Source organism: Netta rufina, assembly GCF_964035555.1.
Source record: "Netta rufina genome assembly, chromosome: 15".
NCBI classification, from domain to species: domain Eukaryota; kingdom Metazoa; phylum Chordata; class Aves; order Anseriformes; family Anatidae; genus Netta; species Netta rufina.
In genome coordinates this window covers 6,925,577-6,948,575 of record NC_140138.1, presented here as the reverse complement: position 1 = coordinate 6,948,575, position 22,999 = coordinate 6,925,577, and the positions used below count along the sequence as shown (strand labels likewise).

The following is a 22,999-nucleotide window of genomic DNA, read 5'->3' as shown; positions in this document are numbered from 1 at the left end:
CAGAAGAGTTGCAGGGCAAAGGAGCTAGGGCACATACACACCAGAGCAAGGTCAAAAGTGTCCCACCTGCACAGGCTTCCAAGGTACAATCGCAGGGGATAATCCAGCAGTGTAGAATAATTCAGGGTCACAAGGTCCTGTGAGAGCACTGATATTCCACAGAAAGCAGTCCCTGCTTTTGGGCAACGGCAAGAGCCAGGCTGCTTTCCCAGATTCATCCTCCAAAATCTTGCTAGAGGGAAGCCGAGGGGTGGGAGGGAATTCAGCCTCTTCTACAAGCAGCATAGCTACCCGCTCCTGGATCCTTTTGCGGGCCTTCTCTGGATCCTGAAGTAGTAATGGTGGAGGTGTACTTGGGCCTCGTTTACGCCGTTTTTTATCTTTAAAAAGAAAAGGAAGAGGAACCCAGATAAACAAATGACTGAACACACAGGGCTCTTTCAGGTGTTGTGGTCAGTGGTGACCAAAACGCAGCTGCAAGCTGAACACAGCTCTTAGGATTCCTGCAAGGAGTCTGAAGCCTCATATTGCCCCTGTTGGAGAAATTAACTCCAGAAAAGACTGACTCCTGTTTGCACTGCTGTCTATTGGAAGATGTCACATCTCTACAAAAAGTGACCATTGTGGAAGCAACTGCTATCTACGTAGTCTACCTCCTTGACCCACAGAATGGTGCCTATGAGTTTTGACTAGATCCTGGTGCTTCACAAAAAAGAGAGAGGAAAAAAAAACAACACCAACTATGAAGGACTCTTTTGTGTCCTGGTCTGTGATGATGATGAATCACAGCCCACACAACCACTGCAGAGCTATTCTTTGGCAATCCTGTATCTCACTAGATTTGTCTTACCAACGCCCGACCCCTAATCCAACTGGAAGTAGGAGACGTAAGCAGGGTTGTGAAGAGTAAAGTCCCCCCTCTATACAGCATGCAACACTCCACTGGCAGTTATCTTCCTTTCTAAACCCTTTTTGCACACTAAAATGGTAAAACACATGCTCAATGGCATGTAATATATGCAGGTCCACTCTAGAAAGAAAAGAGAGATGAGACAAGGCTGAAAAAGCTGCATTGATCCAGGTTGCAGCAGGATGAGTAAGAAAAAATCTACTGCAACAGAAATAACAATGCTCTTTTTGTGTAATTTCTTTTCAGTTTCACAGCTTACAAAAAACAACAGCTCATCTAAAGAATATTTTACAGTTTCAAAACAACCAATCAGTGGAAAAAAAGCATGAGATTCATAAGGTATTTCACTAAAAACCATGGACATGCCACAACCTTTCTTGACTGTATTTGGATTTTGCACATTGCTAAACTCTGACAGCTTAAATAAAGCAGAAACTGGGCTGTCATCCCTCCTGTACCCAACAGGAAAGTTCAAGTGCAGAGCAGGCTAAGTTACACTACTTCTCCAATAACACAGCCTTTGACACTAACTCACTTTAACACATACCTGATCCTGGCTTCCATTTGATTGGCAAAGCAGCCACTGGTCTCACGTTTGTAACTGATTTTGCCTGTTCCTGCTTTTCGTGCTCCAACAGAGAGCGTGACATTGCCATAGCAACCAGCAAATCTTCATCCTTGGTCTCCATTTTGGCCCTCTTCTGCTTGTTCTTTGAGTCCTCTTTGGAGGAGCCTTTTCGCTTTGACCTGCTTGGTTGATTGCTGAAATACAAGAATGCAGCAGGAAGCCCAAGTTATTGTGACTGGATCAGAGACAAGAAACACTGAGCATTCCAGAGAAGCTGCTCTGCTTCCTCAGAGAGATTCCCATATCCGGAATAATGAGAAGCTATTTGCAGTGCCTTCTTTCCCAGAAGAGAGCAAAAGATTCCTTAGCACCCATGGAATTTAGAGCAATTTTGAGAAAATCTTTTTTTGAAAAGCTAAGAACACAAGACCACAACAGTGATATAAGTTGCGTGTGCTTTTTAAACATCTGTAATCTCTATCCTAAATGCTTTCAAAATGTGTATCAAAGGGGGAAAAAAATAAAGTTGAAGCAGGGTAAAAACAAGATCGTCAAAAAAATGCTCTCCCAGTCTCTGTTTCTTTAGTGTACAGGCAACAGTCCCTTCTCAGCACAAAGGGACTTACGAGCCCTCCTACAAATTCAGTCAGGCACAACTTGCTGTACTCTGAAGATTCTGCTCAAATCCAAGACAACAGATGCAGCTCTGCACCTAGCACGTTTCAAAACATCAGATCTGCTTCCTCCTTAGCTCGAGGTGTGAAGCGCATACATCCACTACAGCCACGAGCTGAGTAGCTGAGCCATTGGCAAGACAGATGCTCGGGAGAGACTGCAGACACTCGTACTACGTGTTCTGCCTAATAAGCTCAAACACACCATTCAGCTTTACTGTGTAGTTGCCTCACGGAGCTCATATATTTCTGACAAAACACTGTAAAGTTATTTATTCCCCATTTTGCTCCTGCCTGCTGATTTTTAAAGTCATCCACTATCTGACCACTTCTGAAGGAAAACAACGTATTTTGTTCCAGCTAACTGCCACGTTCTCCTCTCGTGGTACTGGGCCATGGCCCTGCTTGACATTCTTTGGACTTGGGGGCCCCCAGCACGTGAGTCTGCCTTGCTTCTACAGTTCTGTCCCAGGAACACAGGGTCAAGTTCTCTCAGGACAAAGACAGTAGTCAGCGTATTTTATTTTCACCAGCTTACCTGGGAAACTGTAGAGGTGCATCACCAAGCGTGGACACCTGCAACTGCACTGCCTGAAGAAGCATCTTAGGGGGAACATCCATCTCGACAGCACAGCGCTTCAAGTGACTGACTCGGCTCTGAGGGGTTTGGAATTGCTTCCCACAGATGGGACATTCAGGGACCAGTGGTTTGTTGGAGGATGACATCTGTGCATCTTCCATCTCATCCAGACACCTGTGAGACAATGGCACAGCTTTAAGGCTATCCATGCTAAGATTTAAGCCATATTAAAGAAAAGGAAGCACAATCATCTCTGATATCTGCAACAGGCAAAGAAGCATCCCCTGAAGAAATAAGAATTCTGTACCCACTGCTGTGATGGATATGAAATGTACCAGATACACAGAATTACAGCCTCACAGGCATATTAACAGCATGTTGCTTAGAAGCAAGTACAAGTAATTAACTTCTTTAATTTCTCTCTGTGTCCATCACCTAATCCCTCTTTCTGCATTGATTGTAACATTCCAGATAATTTCTAAACCACCATTAAAAACAGAATCATGCTACCAGAGAAATAGTAGGTCTTCCTCACCCAGAATATGACTCTTTCTTGTCCTTCTTAGTGCTTTTGTAGGCATGACGAAGTGCAGTGTTGAGAATGAAAGCCATTTTCAAGTCAGATATCTCACTTGACAAGGACAGTGTTTTGTGTCACAGAAAGTAAGAGTACTTAGAGTGCAGGATAACGAACTTCTAATAATTTCTGGTATGCCAAGACTGTTTAAAAGTTTTAAAGGTTCTTTTTCTGTACTCTCCAAAGAGATACACAGTGTTTGTTTTCTTTACAAAGCATGTTATAAAAAGCCCTCCCTTATTATGGAATGACACACAGAACCTACACGTAGAGCTGTGTAAGGGAACATTCATTTGACGTACTAGGACTGGTGATTACAAGTTTGCCGGTGCGTCTATCCACCTGCAGCTTTACATCTCACAATGAAGACTGCTATCAAAAAATCCACTGCCACTATAACCCTGTAGTCTCATCCTCAGATTACACGTTTAACAGTTCAGAAAACAGACTTAATTTCCAAAAAGCGTTCCTGATACACTGTTGCTGTTCTACGCTGTCAGTCCTATCAACCAGCAGTAAGTATTTGAAGACAGAAACAGCAGTAACACCTCCGAAACTGCAGCTGCAGACAGTCCAAAGAACGCCAGTCACTCAATAGCAAGATATATGACGGGCCAAACCAAACCATTCCTGAGTCCCTTAAAGTGCCTTAATGAAGCACGCACAACTGTTCACATGTGTTGTTTCTGATCCTTTCTCAATGGAGAAGCACACTTACAAAGAGCTATCTGCGTATAATACACTAACAGTACTTGACTATTTACCACTAAGGAAACTGTCCAGTTTAGGGCATTGATACCCATGTAGTTGCACATCATTCTGACAAAAGAGAAGGCAGGGATGCCTTCCCTTAGCCTCTCCACTCTCACTGCCAAGCATTGTAACACAACCTAGGCATCATTCTGAACAGCATCACTTTTCCCTCTGCAAACAACTCGGGTATGCAGTGGCAAAGTTACATTCTAGCTGTCCTTATATGAACAACTTTTAGCTGAATAGAGCCAACATTACCTTGCTGGCTGAAATTGGCAGATCTGCAATAGTGGGTCCTCATTAATTTTGCTAGCCACTTCACAATCACAGCCACTCTGCAGCACTACTGATGAAAGCAGCACTGGCTTTAACATGTTCGTGCAGAAGCCCTGCAGGGTGAGACAATCAGCCCCTGTTTTGAGATCAAATGAACTTGCTAATTCAGGCCATAAAAGTCAATGTCACCACATAGTCTCCCCTGCTACCGGGTTCTAGAATCGCCAAGCCGACCTAACAGTCTGAGGTTAATGGGGAGAGGATGCAGAAAGGATGAATCAAGCTGGCCCTTCACCTGTTAACGTGCTGCTCTCGCCGCGTCGAGTTCATGGCTGAGAGATCCTTTTGGCAGATCTGACAAAAGAACAAGCCTGCATCCTCCAGGGCTTCCTCTTTGGTTTCCTGCTGAAGAGCCAAAGCCAGAGCACCATCATGCTGCACGGATGGAAGATCGTGGATATCTGGCAAAGAAGGGAGAGTTAACTAAGACAGAGAACTAAGAATCCTGTATGGAAGCTGTGGAGCTGTTGTTTTTGCCATTATTAAACTAGCCACACAATAGTCAACTGCAATCTTTCTCTTGCATCTTTACACCTGATCTCTCATAAAGTAGTGTACAAAAAGCGCTCCTTAAACACAAAACTGCACTACCCAGGGAGCAGTAGGTGGTGATTTATTCATAGTACATCACATGTCAGAGCCAAAGGGGGGTATGCTTTGGCTAAAGTTGCTAGGGAGAATGCGGGATCTTATACATAACATACTAAACACAGCAGATTTTGTGTCGATGCAGAACCAACAGGGTCTTGACCTAAAACAGAATGAAGGCAGAGTAAAATTTTTGTGAATTCAATGCATCTGCATAGAACACATTACCTTTGTGGAAATTTTGGAAATCTTCCAAGGATGGGGTCAATCTATGAGTCATATTTACCTAACAGCTACCTAACACTGTCCCAAGGGAAGGACGACAAGGCTGACTGATCCTGTCAGAATCAAACCTGTTTCCAAGAAGTCAACTATCCCTCCAGAATCTAACATGAGATTAATTCGGCCTCAGAGAAGAGCTGGGAGAAAAGCACAGATTGTCCTTTAACAATTGAGAAAGCAACTTTACTCAGTGATCTGGAGTGATTTATTCCGTGCTGCACGCTGAGCCACTAGGCTAGCTGGGAACGAAGCCCAAGAATCTGCACTGCTTTTCATGCAACCATTCTAACCAGCCCACAGCACTCTTTCTGCACGTATAAGAGCTAACGGGAGAAATGTACCATTCTCTGGTGAGTTCTGCTCCTGGCTTTCATCAGGAAAATCCCCGCTGGCTACAGACTTTGGCAAGCTATCGTCTGTGCTGTGTTTTAGCTGCTCAGGTGCCACTCTCTTGAACTGCTGCATTCTCTCCACTACCAGCTCTGCTACCCGTGCCTTTGGTCCTGCGAGCAGCGGTATCTTTGACGTGGGTGAAGAGCAGGCCCCTGGCTGTGTAGCAGGATGGAAGGATAATGTAGTCTGGGAAGAGCCATTCAGAGCATTTACTAGAAGGGAAGAAAACACCAGAGCTTTACCAGTCAGTATTGAACAAGTGGCTGAGCTGCCCCCAGAGCTGGGGGGAAGCCTCCCCCAACAGCAGGCTGAGCCAGGCTCAGCTTTGCAACACTTATTCTTAAAAAGAGAGCTGAATAAGGTGCTTGGCTATTACATCGCTTTATACTTGATAACTATAGTAACAGCATCACACTTCTGTGCCACAGTGCAGTTTAAATACCTCTATCCCTTTTAGAGGAAGGACTATTAAGGAAGACCTCACCTGAAGGTCACTAGCGAGGGCAACAAGCAGTGCAGCCCTTTAGCCCCCCCCTCTTCTGTCCCGTGCTTCCTGATCTCCAAACACTAACTGTGACTCAAACTTTCAGGGTCTGAGATGAGGAACCAGGAGTCCCGAAGAGAGGTGGTAAAAAGCAGCAAGCAGAAGTAATGCCAGACTGACACCTTAGGACACCCCTGCTCTGCTTTGAGGAGTCCTGTGCATACAGGCAGCACACAAGATCAGACAAAAGATCTTGCCAGCCCAGTGCCTTGTCTCAGTGCAGTCAGCAACAGACACTTAAGAAAGGTTATCAGGACAGGACACATACAAAGTAATCCCTCCTGGCTGACCTTATTTATCAGTTTAAGTTTCTGTACTCGGTGACTGCATTCTGGCCATCACGTTCAATAACTGCTGAAGGACCAATCCTTTATCAATTAATTCCCATTTTTCTTTACTCATTTATATTTTTAACCTCGACAACATCCAGAGGCAATTTATTTCTCAATGTAACAACGCACGGAGTGAAAAGGCACCTCTAACTTCTAGACTTACTTCTAGATGATTCGAGGCTGTTTTTCTAAGTTCTGATACTGTACAAATCACTGAATAATGACTACCTAATGCTTTTTGCTAAGGCTTCATCTTACTAAAGAACATCAGCTGCCTGCCTCTAGTGCAGAACACACTGCTAGGTTAAAACCCTAGATAACCCTACGCAGCTAAGTGTAGATGGAAACACAAGATGCTTCAATGAAAGACTTCAGTTCGCTCACCTGTCAGAATCCTCTGGCTACAGTCACTGGCTGCTGTACTCAGCTGGCTGGCAGGGAAGGGGCTTATCTTTCCATCCCCTTGCTCAGTCTCACCACTACTACAGGCGACAGTGTTACTGTCTTCTTTGTGCACCAAAGCTTGTTCCTTAGGACCCAAATCTTGAATCAAGTTTGTTCTCTTTGCTGCTGGAAAGAGGTGATGGTTTTGGCTCGTGGCAGCAGCTTTGCCTCTTCTTAATTTGCTTCTTGCAACAGTGCTCTTTGACCTTTTCTGGGCCTTCTTTGCTGCCTCAGCATCCCCAGGTTTTTTCTTTGCTCTACCCAAAAGATTTGCCCACAACTCTTTAAAATCATTGTCCTGTTCATCCATTGGCCTGTAGGTGCCAGTAACACGGTGGCCTAATGCCACTGCACGGACTGGAGGAGAGGGGAAGATACCAGAATCAGCTCAGGTTTACATCCTCCACAACCTGTGATTTTCACCAAGTCCTTTCCATCCCCTCAGAGATCTCCATTCTCCAGACTTCAATGGTCAACACAGTGGGCACTTCTCCACTGTCCTGACAGTTCATTCTTCCACACTTAATTTGCAGCCATTTCATAGAGTGTATTCTCTCTTCAAGCACCCCACGTGCTTTCACATGTAATGCACTGACAAGCTGCTTCTTCTGAGCTCTCTAGACCAGAAGGTAAGCACTACAGTTTGTGCAGACCATGCACAGGATGTGCTAGGGGCTTCAATAAGACACTTACTGCAGCCCTGAAATAAAGAAATAAAAAGGTGGTTATGTCGGATGGTGTATGCAGATGCAGTAGAGGAAAGGGATGGGGTAGAACCCTGAAGGAGAAGACAATTTGTATAAAACAGGAAGATTAGCAGAAGCACATACTGACTCCAAACACGCTCACTATAATCGTACTACAGACAAGCACAAGCTACTTTAGTAGAGAAAACTTCCAAACTAGGTCTCTGACACTGGGTTGGCTTTTGGCCTGGGGCTCAGGATTTGAGATTGTCCATTTTTTAAATGCATTTGTCCTTATGTTTATACAGCACAAGACCAAGAAATGCAGCAAAGGAGAAAAAAAATCCTTCAGGTCAAGAAGCGATTCTGGAGGTGCTGTGACAGAGCACCTTTAAGGAGGATAGCACAACCTCATTTTGACAAGTAAGTAAAGGGAATTTTGTATATCCAGAAGGGTTTTGGGGACGAGTCAGAACAACTCTATCAAGGATGTTCATCCCTTCTCTCTTCTTACATCCACGGCCTGCTCACATTGCGGATTAGCTCTCCTGCTAACTAATACTGAATCCCTCCACTGAGTACTCAGTAAACCATGGCAGTGACCGTGTTTCACAAACTGCTGTCAAATACACCAGGTAAACGGACTAAAAAATGATATTTTTAAATGAGTTTCTTAATCTTTTTCAGCTACAGTAAGGATAGCCACACTAGCTAGGGATTACTTGGAACAGCACTAGGTACAATATCCAGATGGAAATGTCATCAGACCCCAGGCAACACTAAAACTAGATCTCTATTCTTAGACTTTTTGATTGTCCTCTTCTTCCTAGTCCTGAGTTCACTACGGCTCTGGCCGTTTTACCAGAGGTTTTATATTGCTCCCCAAACCTATTCCTTTCAAGCCTAAAACAGAGTGTTTCACTTGGAATGGCAGCAACTGCGGTTCAGTTTCTCCAGTAAAGCTCTGGGCACCGAAAGACTCAAAAAGCAGGAAAAACACATGTGAGATTGTTTTCTCAAATGGTTTGGCTGCAGACAGGCAAGGCTAAGGAATGCTGGTTACACACTTTCATGGGTCAGCCTTTCCTATAAGCAATTACAGATGTTAATGGATTTATTTATTTTAAACTCAGCCTCCCAAACCAGCAGAGGATTTTGCCGTGAATCTTGGAGTCATTTCCTGTTAGAGAGAAACTGAAGTTTTATGTAGCCAGTTCATAAATTTAATTTTCCTGGACAGAATCTTGGTGTAGTTATCGCTGTAAATTGACCATTTTCTTCTAAGTAGGAGACAGCATGTGGAGAAAAACAGAATCTCACATCCTCCATGGCTATAGATACTTCTCACAGACACATCTGTACTGTCGTATTACTTACAGTCAGTTCCTGATGTTAAATTTTGAAACAGATCTGCACTTTTGTGTTTGCAATCAATGTCCAGTACCCCAGGTAGACCAAGTCAGACAGACAAACAATGCAAAACTAATGAAGAGTTTATCTGTCTTGCTCTTCCCTTTCAAGACTTGTATTTACAGGTTCCTACAGCTCAGTGTTTCTGATGCTGCTGTTAGTGGTGTACCTTACAGCCAGCTTTGGCACCAGATCATAGAGCTGGAGAAGTAATAGCTTTGAAAACAATTTCTTTCAGTATAGCATTCAATTCATTTTGGAAGGTTTTAGGACTCTACAAATCACACACGCTGGTCAAATAAAATAAACAGCGGCACTTACCTATCCACTTAGATGCTAAATCCATACCCGGCTGTGGCCTTCAAGTAAATGTGGATCATCGCAGCAGTACAAAACGAGACCAGTAAGAATGAAAGATGGAACCTGGAAAATGAAAGGAAAAGGTGAAATTTAGGGTGCGTTGCACTGATTGCTCTTTTTGATCAAGTTCCAAGGTGCAGGGGGAGGGAGCTGGGAAGAGCACATGCTCCAGTGGTACCAAGTTCTCCCGCTTCCATTGACCTGTGTCCTTAGACACGTAGGTGACTTGCACACGTTGCCCAGCACTGTGTCCCCCTGCACCCAGCAGCACTGCACGCTTTGCAGAAAAAGCCCAGAAGGCAGAATGGGTCAGAGGCTGGGTAAGGGGCCAAGCAACCTGGTCTGTCCCCACAGCCAGCCCTGCTTTGAGCAGCGGTTTGGGCTAGAGACTTCCCAAGGCCAGTCCCTTCAGTCTGCCCTCGCCTTTCTCATTTGGGGCTCATTTTGTTTTCCAGTAACTTCCTTGAAACCAGAGCCTCAACATTTCATTCATAAAAAACCCACTGGTGTTTATATCATAAGCCTCTAGCCACACCACGCCACCACCTTTCTGACCCGGCTGTTTTTAGGGTCACAGGCAACAACTGAATGGAGTTCCCTGGGTTAACTGAAAATGCCAAGAGAAAGTACACTATTTCATCAATTCTCACTTCGCTTCCTTTTTACTTCCTTGACTGTCCTTTGTTGAGGCAAGGAGCACAGAAACTCCAAATCTACTCTCTTTGGACCCCTCAATATTTTATTAAATTATATGTATCCCGTCCTCCAGGGTTTATTCTCTAAAAGAAGAGTCCCCGTGTTTAATCTTTGCCCAGAGAAGCCCTCCTGGTCCCTAACCATCTCCATCAGCACTCCCCAAACCTCTTCACTCTCCCTTTTTTCGGGGTGCTCTGAGCAGTATTGCCATCAGCAGCCTGCCGACTCTCCAAGTGAGGACGTTACACACTGTTCACACTTCCTCAGCCAAGGCCTTGCTGATCCTAACATCTCCTTTGCCTTTCTCTGAAAGTGCCTGCCTGCTGAGCAAAGTTATACCTGCACAGAGATGCCCTGAGCCCTTTCGGTCTCTGGCATCATTAAGGTGCCCTGTAGGATTTCTCTCTTTCTTCACCTCTGTGCCCCAAGGGTTCAGAACGAGCCCGTGAATGCTCTTTTTGATCCTTCCATCAGTTTCCTCTCTCAGACCATGAAAATAATTCTTTACCTCGTTCCACTTTTCAAAGGATTTCTGAGTAAGCTGTGTTAATTTGTTCTTTATTTCCTAATTTGTTGCCATCAAACCACTCCATCAGACTTCTGAGAGGCAGCCTCCCGGGGAGACCTGGCTCCCATGCTGGTAAGATGCTAACAGGTTAAAAATGCATGATGACAGACATCTGCAAAGAGTTCAATGATCATTTCAACCAGTTTAATAGGTACATATTAAACACTTATAGGCTTGTAATTACTTAGTTCAGTCACAGAATCCTTCCAGGAAATGAAGAAAATGGGTGAAATATCTGCTATCCTCCCAACACCCGGAGCAGCTTCTCTTTTGACACCTGAAAGCACGTTTCTACCAGCAGCTCAACCACTTGAAGTATCTCTTCTGAACTCCTGAATGCACATCTGGGCCTGTTTACTTATTGCTTTTAACCTGTGCACTTGCTCCAGGAACAATTCTGCCACTTCAGTCTCCGAGAATAGGTTATGGCCACAAATTGAGGATCAGTGCTGTCTGGGCTCGGCCAGCAGCACCCAGCCCGTACCTGCTCCCCTGCTGGCCCCCAGTGCTGCCTCACCACATTTCTTCCTCCACGACCTTCCCTGCAGCTGGTCACTAACTGAAACCCTGATGCCACACGCCATTGTGCTGGCACTGGGCGTTTTGTCGCCCCCTGCCCTTCTCCTTTTTTTGAAATCTGCAGGAGGAAGCCGTGGAGGCTGGTAGCAAAACGTTCAGTCAGGCCAGTCCAAATACTGCAAAGGGAAAGAATTTCTCTCGTGTTTGCTCTGGAAACCACACCAGAAGAAACCCCCTAGGGATTTTTCCTGACTAAAGCCTGTAACAAAAAAAATCTTCCTACAGGTTCCCACCACTTCCCATTCCTGATGGAGAAGAGCATGTGCACAGGACGATTTTCAGAATTTCTCTATCTTTAAACGCTCCACACATGACCCTGCACCAGCCAACACCTTTATGGCACAGGGTGCCTTACAGAGACACAACCTGAGAACCACGCAGGGCAGGTTCACTTTGCTTGCAGCTGGGCAAAAATGTTAACGCTGAGGACAGCAGATCTCGGTCAGCGAGGAGCAAACACCTAAGTGCAGTATAGGAATTCAAAGCTGGGTACCAACCCTCCTGTCCTGGCCTCTGACAGCTTTTCCATGCCAGAAAAGGGTAATAAAAACAGGTGTGGAGATACAGGAGATGACAACTGAATTCAAGTCTATGTAAGCAAGAAAATGATAGCTAAGCAAGCACAATCAGACTAACAAGCAATCTTAGCAATGACCAGTAATGATGTCTACCTGACAATACCCCTTACAATACCTTATATCCCATCGGGGTACCATGCTCACATTTCTTTTAGAGACTACACCTCCCCCTGCTAGCACCTTGTACATATGTTAAAGTATTTTATGTCCAATAAAAGCTTTATCCCATTCTAGGCATTAATTTTAAATCACTACTTACATGACAAAATGCCTCTCTAGCTTTCAAACGCTGGAGAAACTGACCTTAGTTTACAAAGCGCTTCACCAAAATAGGAAATTTTTATTTTCTACCTCCTCTGGAAGGATAAAGGGGAAGTGACCATAAAAATAAAAATAACGGTTGCTCAGGTGCAAATGCTCGTCGCTTGTATGCAAACACAGCAGCATACAAATAAGAAATGTATGCAGCTGGTGTTTCAAAAATGCTTATTTGATGTGACTGAAAGCAACAGGAAAATTATTCATTTAAACAGAAACATACAACTGAGAATTAAGGACTGAATAAAACCATTTCACTGGAGGCCCAAAAATCAATAAAGAGAACAATACTTACTGAGAAGTAATTTATTGTTCAGTGCAGGAGAGAAGTAATCACAGTAATAATAAAAATAAATGTGTAAGATAACATCACGATAAGAAAATGGGATAGCACTGAACATAAACAAGGAACTGTAGAGAAATGAAAAGGGGATAAAATTATGTAAGATTAATTTTCTGGTCACAAAAGTTAAGGACTTTCAAAAAGAATCTTTGGTGTACATCAAAAACGAGAACAAAGACCTACCAAGGCCACTGGGTGGTGAGAAAACAAACTGTAGAACTGTCAATACTAACTGAAAATATGCAGAACTAAATCTCTGCATAAATATCTATGAGGAAACCCACACAAATGTTATATTCTACAGAACATCCTATGGTCCTGGGACCCGTACCACAACGCTGATGAATGGAACCTACCCCAGCTAATCCAAAGCGTGTTTGGTAGCGGCTACTGAAGATATTTCTGCCAAGAGATTCAGATCATTTACAGGCAGAGTTACAGAAAAACGGGCTAACAGCTCTCTAGACTGCTAACTGCGATTTTTCACAAGGACAATTAGGGAAGCAAACACCCATCTTTCAGACTGAGATCAACACCAGGCCGTTAAAGAAATGGCTTATATGGGAATTGATGACTAAAGACAGATAATAAAATTAATACCAATCAACACAATTTTATGAAAACCAAGATCTCCTACGTTAAGCTAATACCTTTTTAATGAGGCCTCTGTGTGCTAACAGAGGTGTAATTCTTTTGTAAACCATTAAGGAAGTACCAAGGGACAAAATGATTAATTAAAATAATTCAGAATCAATACAACCCACATTTAAAATGATGAAAACATAGCTAGCTAGGTTTCAAAATGCAACTACAAATAGCAGTTCATTGGGAGCATATGTTTCTGCTACTGTCCCACAGAAATTCACTCACGTTTTTCTATTATTTAGGCTTAGGAAACGAGATTGGAGAGATGTACAGCACACGTGATCAAGCTGTCTGGGAGAAGGGAACCGTGAGATGCTGATGATGACAGACAGCAACAGAACGAGGCAGGCACTTGGCAAACGAGCAGAGACCTCAGCACAAAGTCACTGCTTTGGGACAGCGCCGCACGTACAGGACAGGTACGGCTGTCTGAGAAGCAAGGAGTCCGGAGAGGTGTCACCACCAGGACAGGTCCCTGCAGGACCACACTGACACCAAGCTGTAGCAGCAAAAAGGCCAAGCTTCCTCTGCACGTGGTACCAGCGACAGTGGCGGTGAAATTTCAGATCATCACTCATAATTTTGTAGATAAAGAAGGGAGCAATCATAGTTATGGATATTTGTGGCAAGAAAATCAACTGAATGATTAATCAGGAAGTGAATATAATGAGAAATAATCACGTTTTAATGTTAAACGTTCAAGCCATTTCTTTTCAAGAGGACAATGTTATTCTAAAAGGCGTAAAACATTTGGGGGACATTCACTTCAAACAATACAAGTCCTACAAATACCATTTTCTCCCATAAAGCCCATCTTCTGATTTTAGCTTATTATCACAAAAGCCAACTACAAAGTGAAGCTTAGCACAGCATCTTGGTGTCCCCACATTATCCAAGAATCCTAAAAAGCTTGCTTTGGAAAGGTTACCACACTCATCGTGGATTTCTGCAGGTGACCTAATCATATACTTCCTCCACTAATGCTTCATTAATTAGTAACAATGAATAATTTGCCTACTTTGCAGTTAACATCACGTACAGGAGCTGCAGCACGGTAGATAATGCACTACCTTGTCAGTACGTTGCTTGATGTTTTCACACTATCATCTCTGTTCTCCATATTCTAGAGTCTTACACAAATAGGCTCAGTTTTCTGTCCTGAAAATGCATTTTTACATTTATTTTTCTTAAAATACCTTCTCCTTTCATGAAGCTAGGCCCCAGACCTCGTCAATATCCAAATGTATCGTCAGCTACAGACCTGATGGGAGCTGTCAGTGAAACCCTGGCATGGCATCAGTGATGCTGTGGATCTATTATAATTATTTATAAACGCGTGCCTCTCGCAGCCACACCGCGAGGCAGCTCACAGACACCACACGGGTCCCTCTGACAAATGTTATTTCTTCAAACCGCCCCAGGGCCTCGCACACAAGCGAGGACCCCAAAGCTCAGCCTGAGCTTCACCGGCAGGTAACGAACGGCTTAATTCAGTGACTCGGGACTGAACAGTTTAATTCCGTGATTCTGTACCAAACACTTTAATTGTGTGACTGAACCAAACACTTTAATTGTGTGACTCTGTAACACTTTAATCCCGTGACGCCGCGCGGGGCCCCGCCACCAGCCCCAGCCCCGCCTCAGCGCCGCCATTTCGCGGCCCCACCGCCCCCCGCCCGGCCCCGCCCCCCGCTGACGTCACACCCCGGCCCCCTCCCTCTCCCCCTCGCCGCCGCGCGGCGCCGGCGTCATGACGTCACGCCGCCCCGCCGCCCGCCGCCCACCTCTCCGCCGCGCCTCGGGCTGCCGCCGCCGCTCCCGCCGCCCCGCCGCCCCCGCGGGGAGCCCCCCGCCGCCCCGCCGCAGCTCGGCGCATGCGCGGGGCGCCAACCGGCTCCCTCGCCCCGCACCGGAGGCCGACGCGCATGCGCGCGGCAGCGGACGGCGGCGCCCGCGCAGGCGCGGACGGCGGCGGCCGCACCCTGTCTGCGCGTGCGCGCCGGCTTCCCGCCACCGGTTGCCATGGCGACGGCCCCTGAGGCGGGCCCGGCCCCGGGCAGCCCTGAGGTGGCCGCCGGGGGCGGCCGAGCGCTGGGGAAGCGGAGGCAGCGGGCACGGCCCCCGCCCGGGGCTGTGGAGGCGGCCGCTGGGAAGAGCTGGTCGTGAAAAAGCAGTAGCAAAGCACGCAACGCTTCTTGTTATTTAAAAAAAAAAAAAAAAAAAAAAAGTGGAATTTATAGAAATATTAAGTAAATGGAGCTAAGGAGTGCATACGGCACACCTGCCCCTGCCCACCATGGAACTGTGGTGAAAAGTCACGTCCCTGTCCTCACACGGAAAACCTACCAGAGCTACAACTAAAGTTCATTAAATAAAAAAGCCTGGTATAAGAAAATTGTGAAGTCTGGTGTAAGGGGAATGCTTTGAGGTTTTAATAAGCTTGCCCCATGGAAATTCGAGGTGAGCAGTTAGCTCGAGCTTCTACAGAGCTGATCTCTCAGCATTGCCATTCTATTTTGTCCTTTATACAAAGTGGGGGCAGAACAGGGAAATGGATGCCATTTCTTCATTAGTCAGCTTAAGCCCTGACACCTCACACTAGTATGGAGTCGCAATCAATAATTATTTCCTCCAAATGACCAATTTATTGCGGCTAGAGGACTGCAGATACTAAAAGCACCAGAGAGAGGGTGTGTATGTATCCTCATAGTGGCTTTGCCTTTTCAATGCATATTTTGTGTTGAACTCATGATTTTATTCCTCAAACTGTGGTATGGATGTGGTAAGAACTCAAATCACTCCTTGGTAGCACTTCTTAACAGGCCAAGAGGCAGAGAGAGGAGGTTTAGCAACAACAGAAAGCACCATGGCTGTCATTACTATCACTACTACATTCCTATCAGTTTTCTTCAAAAACAAAGTAAGCATTTTACTAAAGAAATACAAAGCACTACTTATTGTGATCAATATGGTGTCCCCTTTACACATAACATCTCCTCTCCCCTCCCTCCCCCATAATTAGATCTTAATCTCTATTTTAGCATAACCAAAAGAAATGGATATTGTCATAGCATTGCTTGGTTGGAAATCTTACAACAACAACAACAAAAATCTGCAACTTTTAACACAGAAAAAGCTACTTAGGCACCATGCTTTTTCACTTCCCACAAAGCAATTCATTTTTTAAGCCGTGCTAAATTCAAGCAATACTAGCTAGAAGACCTCACATTTTTAGCAAAGAATTAGTGCCTTTGATTATTTTGGCAAGACTGATCAGAGCATTTTATGCACTGACTCTCCCCAGGAGGTGCAACGTGCCCATGCCAGTATGAAAGAACCCAAAACCGATATGAAGAAATCCTTTGGTTTGTGTCTTTCAACACTTCGGCTAGTTTATTCAAGTTCTCTCTGAAGTTACTACACTTTATGGGAATTAGGAGCACTCTTAAGAAAACCCTGCAAGAACTTGCAAGCAAACATTGCACAAACACACTGAAGAATACTCTGGTTATAATGTACTGAGACACCATGTAGGTTCCACAAGAACTAAGCCAAGTCACAGTAATATTCATTGCACAATACCATAAATGCAAAAGCACCAAATATTTAAAAGAATAAATGAAACTAAGCACCAGAGAAGCAGGAAACTTGATTTAGGGAAGAGAGTTCCATTATCCCAAGCAACCTGAGCTTTGCACCCATGTCCCTCACTGGTGTTCTTCCAAGAGGTGAGGCAAGGCAGGGGCCAAGCAGGTGAGGCCAACCCAACAAGCAGCCCACGTCAAACCTCAGCCCTCCCCAAGCCCCAGCTCACAGTCCCATCCTCCCAGCTACAACACAGCTGGCGCCAAAACCAAGGTAGGAGACTTGGAGGGGCATCTCTGCAGGTTGCAAACCCCATCACACGCTTCTGGACAGGGAAACTTCAAAGCGATGCTGAGCACAGCAAACGCACGCATCCTCAGCCAGACCAGCCTCTGCAGCACAGCTGCCAGGCAACGCTGCAGCCTGACTCTTCTACTGCATTTTGCATAGACAAATGCAATTTTCTGTTCTAAAAGTACTGAGGCACCTTGGAAATGTGAAACACAGAACATGTGCAAGCAACTGTTTTTCCACCACTTGAATCTTTTAAAACTTACTGTGTTCAGTGCAACGAGTGCAAACCCTCTCAACCTTGCTGATGTTCATAAATGCATCCTTTTAAAGCCTATATTGAAAAGAACCAAGTGAATTGTGGTATTACTAATACAGATCCACCCAAAAGCACAAGTATTTAATAGTATGAACCAGCTACCAAACTGATATCTATTTCACAGGGCATTTCAAAGCCTGTAACTATTCCTAAGGCAATAAGGACATGGTTGCTGCAACAAGCTCTGTTCACTATTTCACCAAACGTCACTGAGAAGATGCAGCCAGTCAGAGGGAACCAAAGCAGCTCTCCCAAAATCAGGCAGCCGATCAGAGACACTGTGATTTTCTGTGTGGACCTACTGGACTTTTGCTAACAGTGCTTTAATAATTCACTTTTTCTCCCCACCAGGGCACTGGTCTGTACCAGAGGTGACCGAGTAACCCCTTCCCAGGCAGGGAGTGCTGGCTGTCCTGCCTCGATGCAGGGAGGTGGAAGAAAACAGTTTCCTGCAGAACTTCAGCCAGAAGGAGATGGCTAAAAAGCGCTTGGAGCAATGACATGGGACAGGAAGGATGTTCTGTGCTGGTGGGGACTCAAAAAACAAAGAGGCAATGAAAGCACAGTAGGGCAGAAGCAAAGCTACTTTGATAGACATGCCTAAAGCACATGCATAGGGCCACAGTGCTTTAAACTCTACCATGAAAACCTTGGCTTGATTTACTATGTGCTTTGGTACCCTCTTGTGAATTACAACCCTGTAGATGCAGGCATAGCCCTGATACACGTTGCGAAAAGACAGCATATTTACTATTGGTGCCAAGTTTCTCTGGAGGAAACTACTATTATGGAACTCTTGGACACTGTTGTCAGTTCTAAAATACTTTTAAAAGCAACTGCTTGAAGTCATCATGCAATTATATTTACAGTAAACGTGTAAACCTGTGCATCTCCATATCTATGCATGCACATGTTACGGATTATATATGTGTACGTACCTTTATTCCCACACTCAGCATTTCTCAAAATGTGTTTCACTTTGTTATCTCTGCTGAGTCTGACGGGCAAACGTACAGATCTGTGTTAAGGCTTGTAATGCTGGTGGCTCTTTGGCAGCTTCAGATGAACTTTTTTAAGCTTTCAGTACAAATTGGTTCAATTTAGGTCAACAGTGATCAGAGAAATAGCCAAGAGGGCCAATTCCAATGGCAGTGGGGGAAGGACTGAGTAAAGTTTACTTTTTGCATTAAAGTTATTACATTAATCTGTCCTTCATGGAATCTCATGGACATGGGCCATGCTCGTTAACAAAGCTCACCACAACACTCAGTGCACAATACTGAGTCTTTTGAAAGGGCAAAGCAAAAAAAAAACACCATTAGACAAACAAACAAAAAAATCCTAATGTTTTGATTTATTTAGGCATATTGCAAGACAACTTAGAACACTTGTTTTTCCAAATATCTGCTAAATCACTTTAGACAGAAGTCGTCCAGCAATTGAGATACATTAGCAAACAACGCTCAAGTTGAATCTCCCTCTGCTTCTAGACATAGCACTGACTTTCCGAGTTTCTAAGAGTTTAATTTGGGACAGTTCCACTAAGGCTTTACTTAGTGATTTACTTTTGGAGTAGGCTTTATCCCCAATTACCCCTCATTTACTTGGGCTGCAAAAGGGGAAGAACCAAGTTTTGTTTGGCTTCATGGCCTCCTTCCTCGTTAACTGCTATTACCTGACCCCAAATCCCTTGCAAATAACGTCCTGACATTTGGAGTAAAGTTGCACGGATATGTTTAATGGGCAATTCATTATGATAGCTTTTGCCATATAGATTTAAAAAGAGGAGGGAAACTGCTTCTTTCACCAATTTTTCACCCTTCCTGCTCTATGTAAATAGATTAATGGCAACGTGACAGTCGTGAGTCCTTACAAGTTTTAAGTACTTACAGAAGCCTGTGGTCCCTGCACTGCTGCCAACCATTCAATTTGGACCAGGACCGATGGCATTTATTTTCCCCTTACCCATTCCCACCTGTTCACAGTCCAGACTGCTTCCAGGAGCAGTGTGTGTGAATGAGCTTGTGACTTGAGAAAAATTTCCTGCGAGAAGGTGCTCCAGCTCTGACAGCAGGAGACAGCACCGAGGAACATCCTTTGGTCGTGGACGAGAATGGGAAAATGACAGCAGAAAATTAATGGCAGAAGAACACCCCTTATAGCTTGGACTGTGCTGCACCCACAGTATAGGTCAAAGAGTGCTCTACAGAAGATGGAGGTTAAGTGGAAATGGGGAGGGTAAAGGAGAAACAAAATGGTTCTGAGAGCAAGGGGAGAACAGATGACTTTGTCTGGAATAAAAATTTCCTGCTGAGGAGAGGAAAGGAAGAACTGTGTTCAGCCTGCTCCAGTTAGGTGAGTTGTTCTGAGTGTAGAATGACAGCAAGATGGATCAGCAGGGTCATTTTAGCACACTGTCCTCTTCTTTCTGAGCAATAGAGGAGACAACAATCTGGAAAGAAGGGTAATTCCAGTAAGCAGCCAAGCTCCCAGGTTTTCTCTGAAATCCCAGGAATTTTTGAACCTGGGTTCTACTGAGAAAGCGGATGATCTCACCAGATAAGGTTTGGGCAGACCCACAACTGCCCTGGGAAGAGTTTTCAAATGAACAGGGTGTTGGGCAGGGTGCTCTGAAGGCTCCCGCTACGTTTATGGTGTCTCATCCAAACCCAGCAGGTACCTAATCCCTAATTAATGCCTAATTCAGATTGACTGTGTTTCTTGGGGAAATTTGTTCAGACTATGCAGATCTTATTTGTGAAGTAATTCAGAAATATCCTTATTGTACAAGGAAAGCGGGAGGATTAACTGATAATTGTAAGACACTACAGAAGTGCTAAACATTATTAATGGCTCCCAAGTTTTCTTCTTTTGGAAACAGTGGCCATTTCTTCCCATAATGTTTTAAACAGTTGCTGCTCAAGGAGCTTAGATTGCAAATTCCTGGCTTGTGGTTTGTCCATAAATCATAGACCTGGAGCCTGCCCAAGACACTCTCGATAGTCTCAGCAGGAAGTCTGGACGAAAGCAAACTCTTCTCAATCTGGCCCAGTGAACTACTTTATGGGCCGGTCCAGTTTCAAGGTCCTGAGCCAGACGTGAGAGGGATCCTGTCCAAGTTTAAAAGCACGAGGTCTCGGGAATGTCCTTTCAAACTGGATTTCGCCGTCTATAAATATTTTCCATCTTCTGCCCTGGAGGATAGAGGTTTGACTCAGCTGAAGAGACTGGGCAGAGCAGCAGAGGAGGCCACGCTGTTTGTCACCAGAAGTCTGTCAGCACATAAAGCTTAACTTGTAGAAAAAAAATGCAAGAAGGACCCAATCCACACTCAAAGCCACTTCTGAACAAAACAATGTTAAACTGCTGCCTGTCCAAAGGCCCAGGAGAAATCAAAGAACAAAGTTTTCTGTACGTAGCGGGGTTCAGCACTGTTTACAGCCAGGAACTCAAGTAAGCTGCATGAGGTTGTTCCAGTTTGGAGATCCCAAATTCCATCCCATGGGGAGGTCTGGGGGAGCAAATGCAGAAGCATGGGACAACCAGCCTGTGCTGATGGCTTTCGAACACAATTCTAACGTGCTGCACACTCCTGGAACTCATGTTTTGCCTCAACATGCTGGAAAAATTAGGGATCTCTGCTCTCACTTCAGGAAGAGCAAAGGCTGGATGGAAACTGGTTAGCAATACAGTGCTTTGAGGATAACTTCAGACCTAAGTGGAGAAGGTGGCAGCTGGAAAAGCACAACTCAGCCACCACAAACAGCACTGAAGTTCTGGTGCAGGATCCATACAGGCCTTCTCTACTTGCACAGCATGTTTTGACATTGTGTAGAAAGAGAAAAACCTTACCTGTCGTGTTTGAAACAACTCGTCCTTTACACTGCTCTTTTACCAAAAAGCCTCTGCTGTGTTCCGTGCAAAGGCTCTTTCAGAGCCAGTCATCTACAGACCAGCTCTCGAGCAACCTGCCTGCATTCCTGTCAGCACGTCAGTTTGTGTTCATCAACACGATGCCTCTACATCTCCCTTCTCCACTAGGATCATTGTTGGCTGTGTATAAAAACTTCATACAGCAGCAATCTCTGCAGATCTTGAGTAAAAGGGAAAGCCGAGACTAAGAGGTGAGAACCTACAGAGGCTTCTGGTGCATAGAAATGTGAAACTTAGACAAAGCACCAGAAAAAGCAGCATGATCAGGTATGTAAGATTTGGGTCAACGCACCCTCCCCATCCTGCTGCTACCGCTCCTTCCTGCATACAGAGCCCCAGGACTACCACCACCTTTCAGCATGTTCGATGGGCACAGTCACAAAGGATTAGTTTACACTCCAGTAACAGAAATATTGTTTGATCTTTTAGTCATAAATCTGTCATGGCAAAAAATTAGCACCTCAAGGGCTGCTGTGATTCCCAGAGGACTCCCAGGACTGGAGAGGTTAAAGACATCTCAGATGCTTCACGACCATCTTGGAGTAAGCATCCTCTGCTTCTGACTGCATCAGATTTTGTAAGCTAACATTCAGCTCAGGTGCTCTATCAACAGACACTATTTTTAGCCATCGTATCAGTGAGCACCAGGTGACCATCCTGCAGGCTGATGCACTCACCTGCAGTACGTTAGCCCGAGAGAACCACAGGTTTTCATTCTTCACTGTTCATGAAACATGCTGCACTGCAAAGGTCTAGCTATGGAGCCACACCATATCGCTCCTTTCATGTGCCCTACATTGCATCAGAGCTTTGTACAATACCCAGTATTTTTTCCTGTGTATTTACACCGATTTTGATGGCAAAGGATCTTAAATCTGCTTAGAAGAGAAGAATATTGTCTAGTCTACAAAGCACACAGCTGAACTTCACCTGTGTTGTCTACTTCCATAAGCAAAGCCTTGTGTGTTTACCTGTGCCACCTTTGCTGCTGGCTTCCAGTCTGGACAATTTCAGGGTATTTATTGCATGATCAAGGAACTCCAGCAAATCAAAAGGCAAGATGCCATCTAGGTCTTACCAGGAACAGAGGCACGACCCACAGCCTCTAGCTGAGCAAGACAGCTTCCAGGGATGTAGAAGGTGGCTCCTTGTTCTCAATGCCCCTTAAACTGTCACATTAATTCCATTTTTATTCAGATGCAGAAGAATTATTTCAGGCAACATTAATAAAACACCTAAAATGACACCTCATGCAGCAGACCCTTTTCATTCCTCTTTGCACAGCCAGGCTTCCTTTTGCTTACTGAGCTCATGGTGTTCAGGGAAAGAGCTGGAGGTTATCCTGTCCAGCACAGCCTCCCAACATTTAACCAAATCCAGTTTCAGAATCTTAATCTGGCAATTTAAGGATAAGGTAAACAAATGTCACAGCTGCCTCATGGCACCAGCTGAGAAAAGAATTCTTGTAAACCAATTTACATGGTGTAAACCTGATGCACAGAGGGAAATCTCAAGTGGTATTTTCTAACAGAATTCAAGGGTGGAGATTCTCCTGTTTTCCTTCCACGCTCTGCTACAACCTACTGTTTTCACAGCCCTCTCTACCCACCACTGTCCAGTACCCAGTGCTCTGAAGAACAAAGCCTCATCTGACAAGAGAAGAAACACGAAATCACCTTCTGGAAGGCACAAAGACCAACAAAGTAA

The 22,999-nt window shown here is 44.8% G+C and overlaps 1 protein-coding gene across 2 annotated transcripts in view; it reads right to left on the bottom strand.

The window, feature by feature from the left end:
* SLX4 (SLX4 structure-specific endonuclease subunit) overlaps positions 1-17,375 on the bottom strand; it is a 34,041-nt gene extending 16,666 nt beyond the window's left edge. For both annotated transcript variants that reach the window (XR_014618876.1, XM_084295735.1), the window contains exons 1-8: positions 17,307-17,375; positions 9,399-9,500; positions 6,922-7,681; positions 5,610-5,873; positions 4,634-4,799; positions 2,691-2,906; positions 1,458-1,672; positions 67-380 (exon numbers count right to left, since the gene is read on the bottom strand). Coding sequence is in view for 1 of the 2 variants with exons in the window: in XM_084295735.1 (XP_084151861.1) it covers positions 67-380; positions 1,458-1,672; positions 2,691-2,906; positions 4,634-4,799; positions 5,610-5,873; positions 6,922-7,291 (1,545 nt within the window). In the remaining variant the exon portion in view is untranslated. The remainder of the gene's footprint in view (positions 1-66; positions 381-1,457; positions 1,673-2,690; positions 2,907-4,633; positions 4,800-5,609; positions 5,874-6,921; positions 7,682-9,398; positions 9,501-17,306) is intronic.
* Between the last annotated feature and the right edge of the window lie 5,624 nt (positions 17,376-22,999).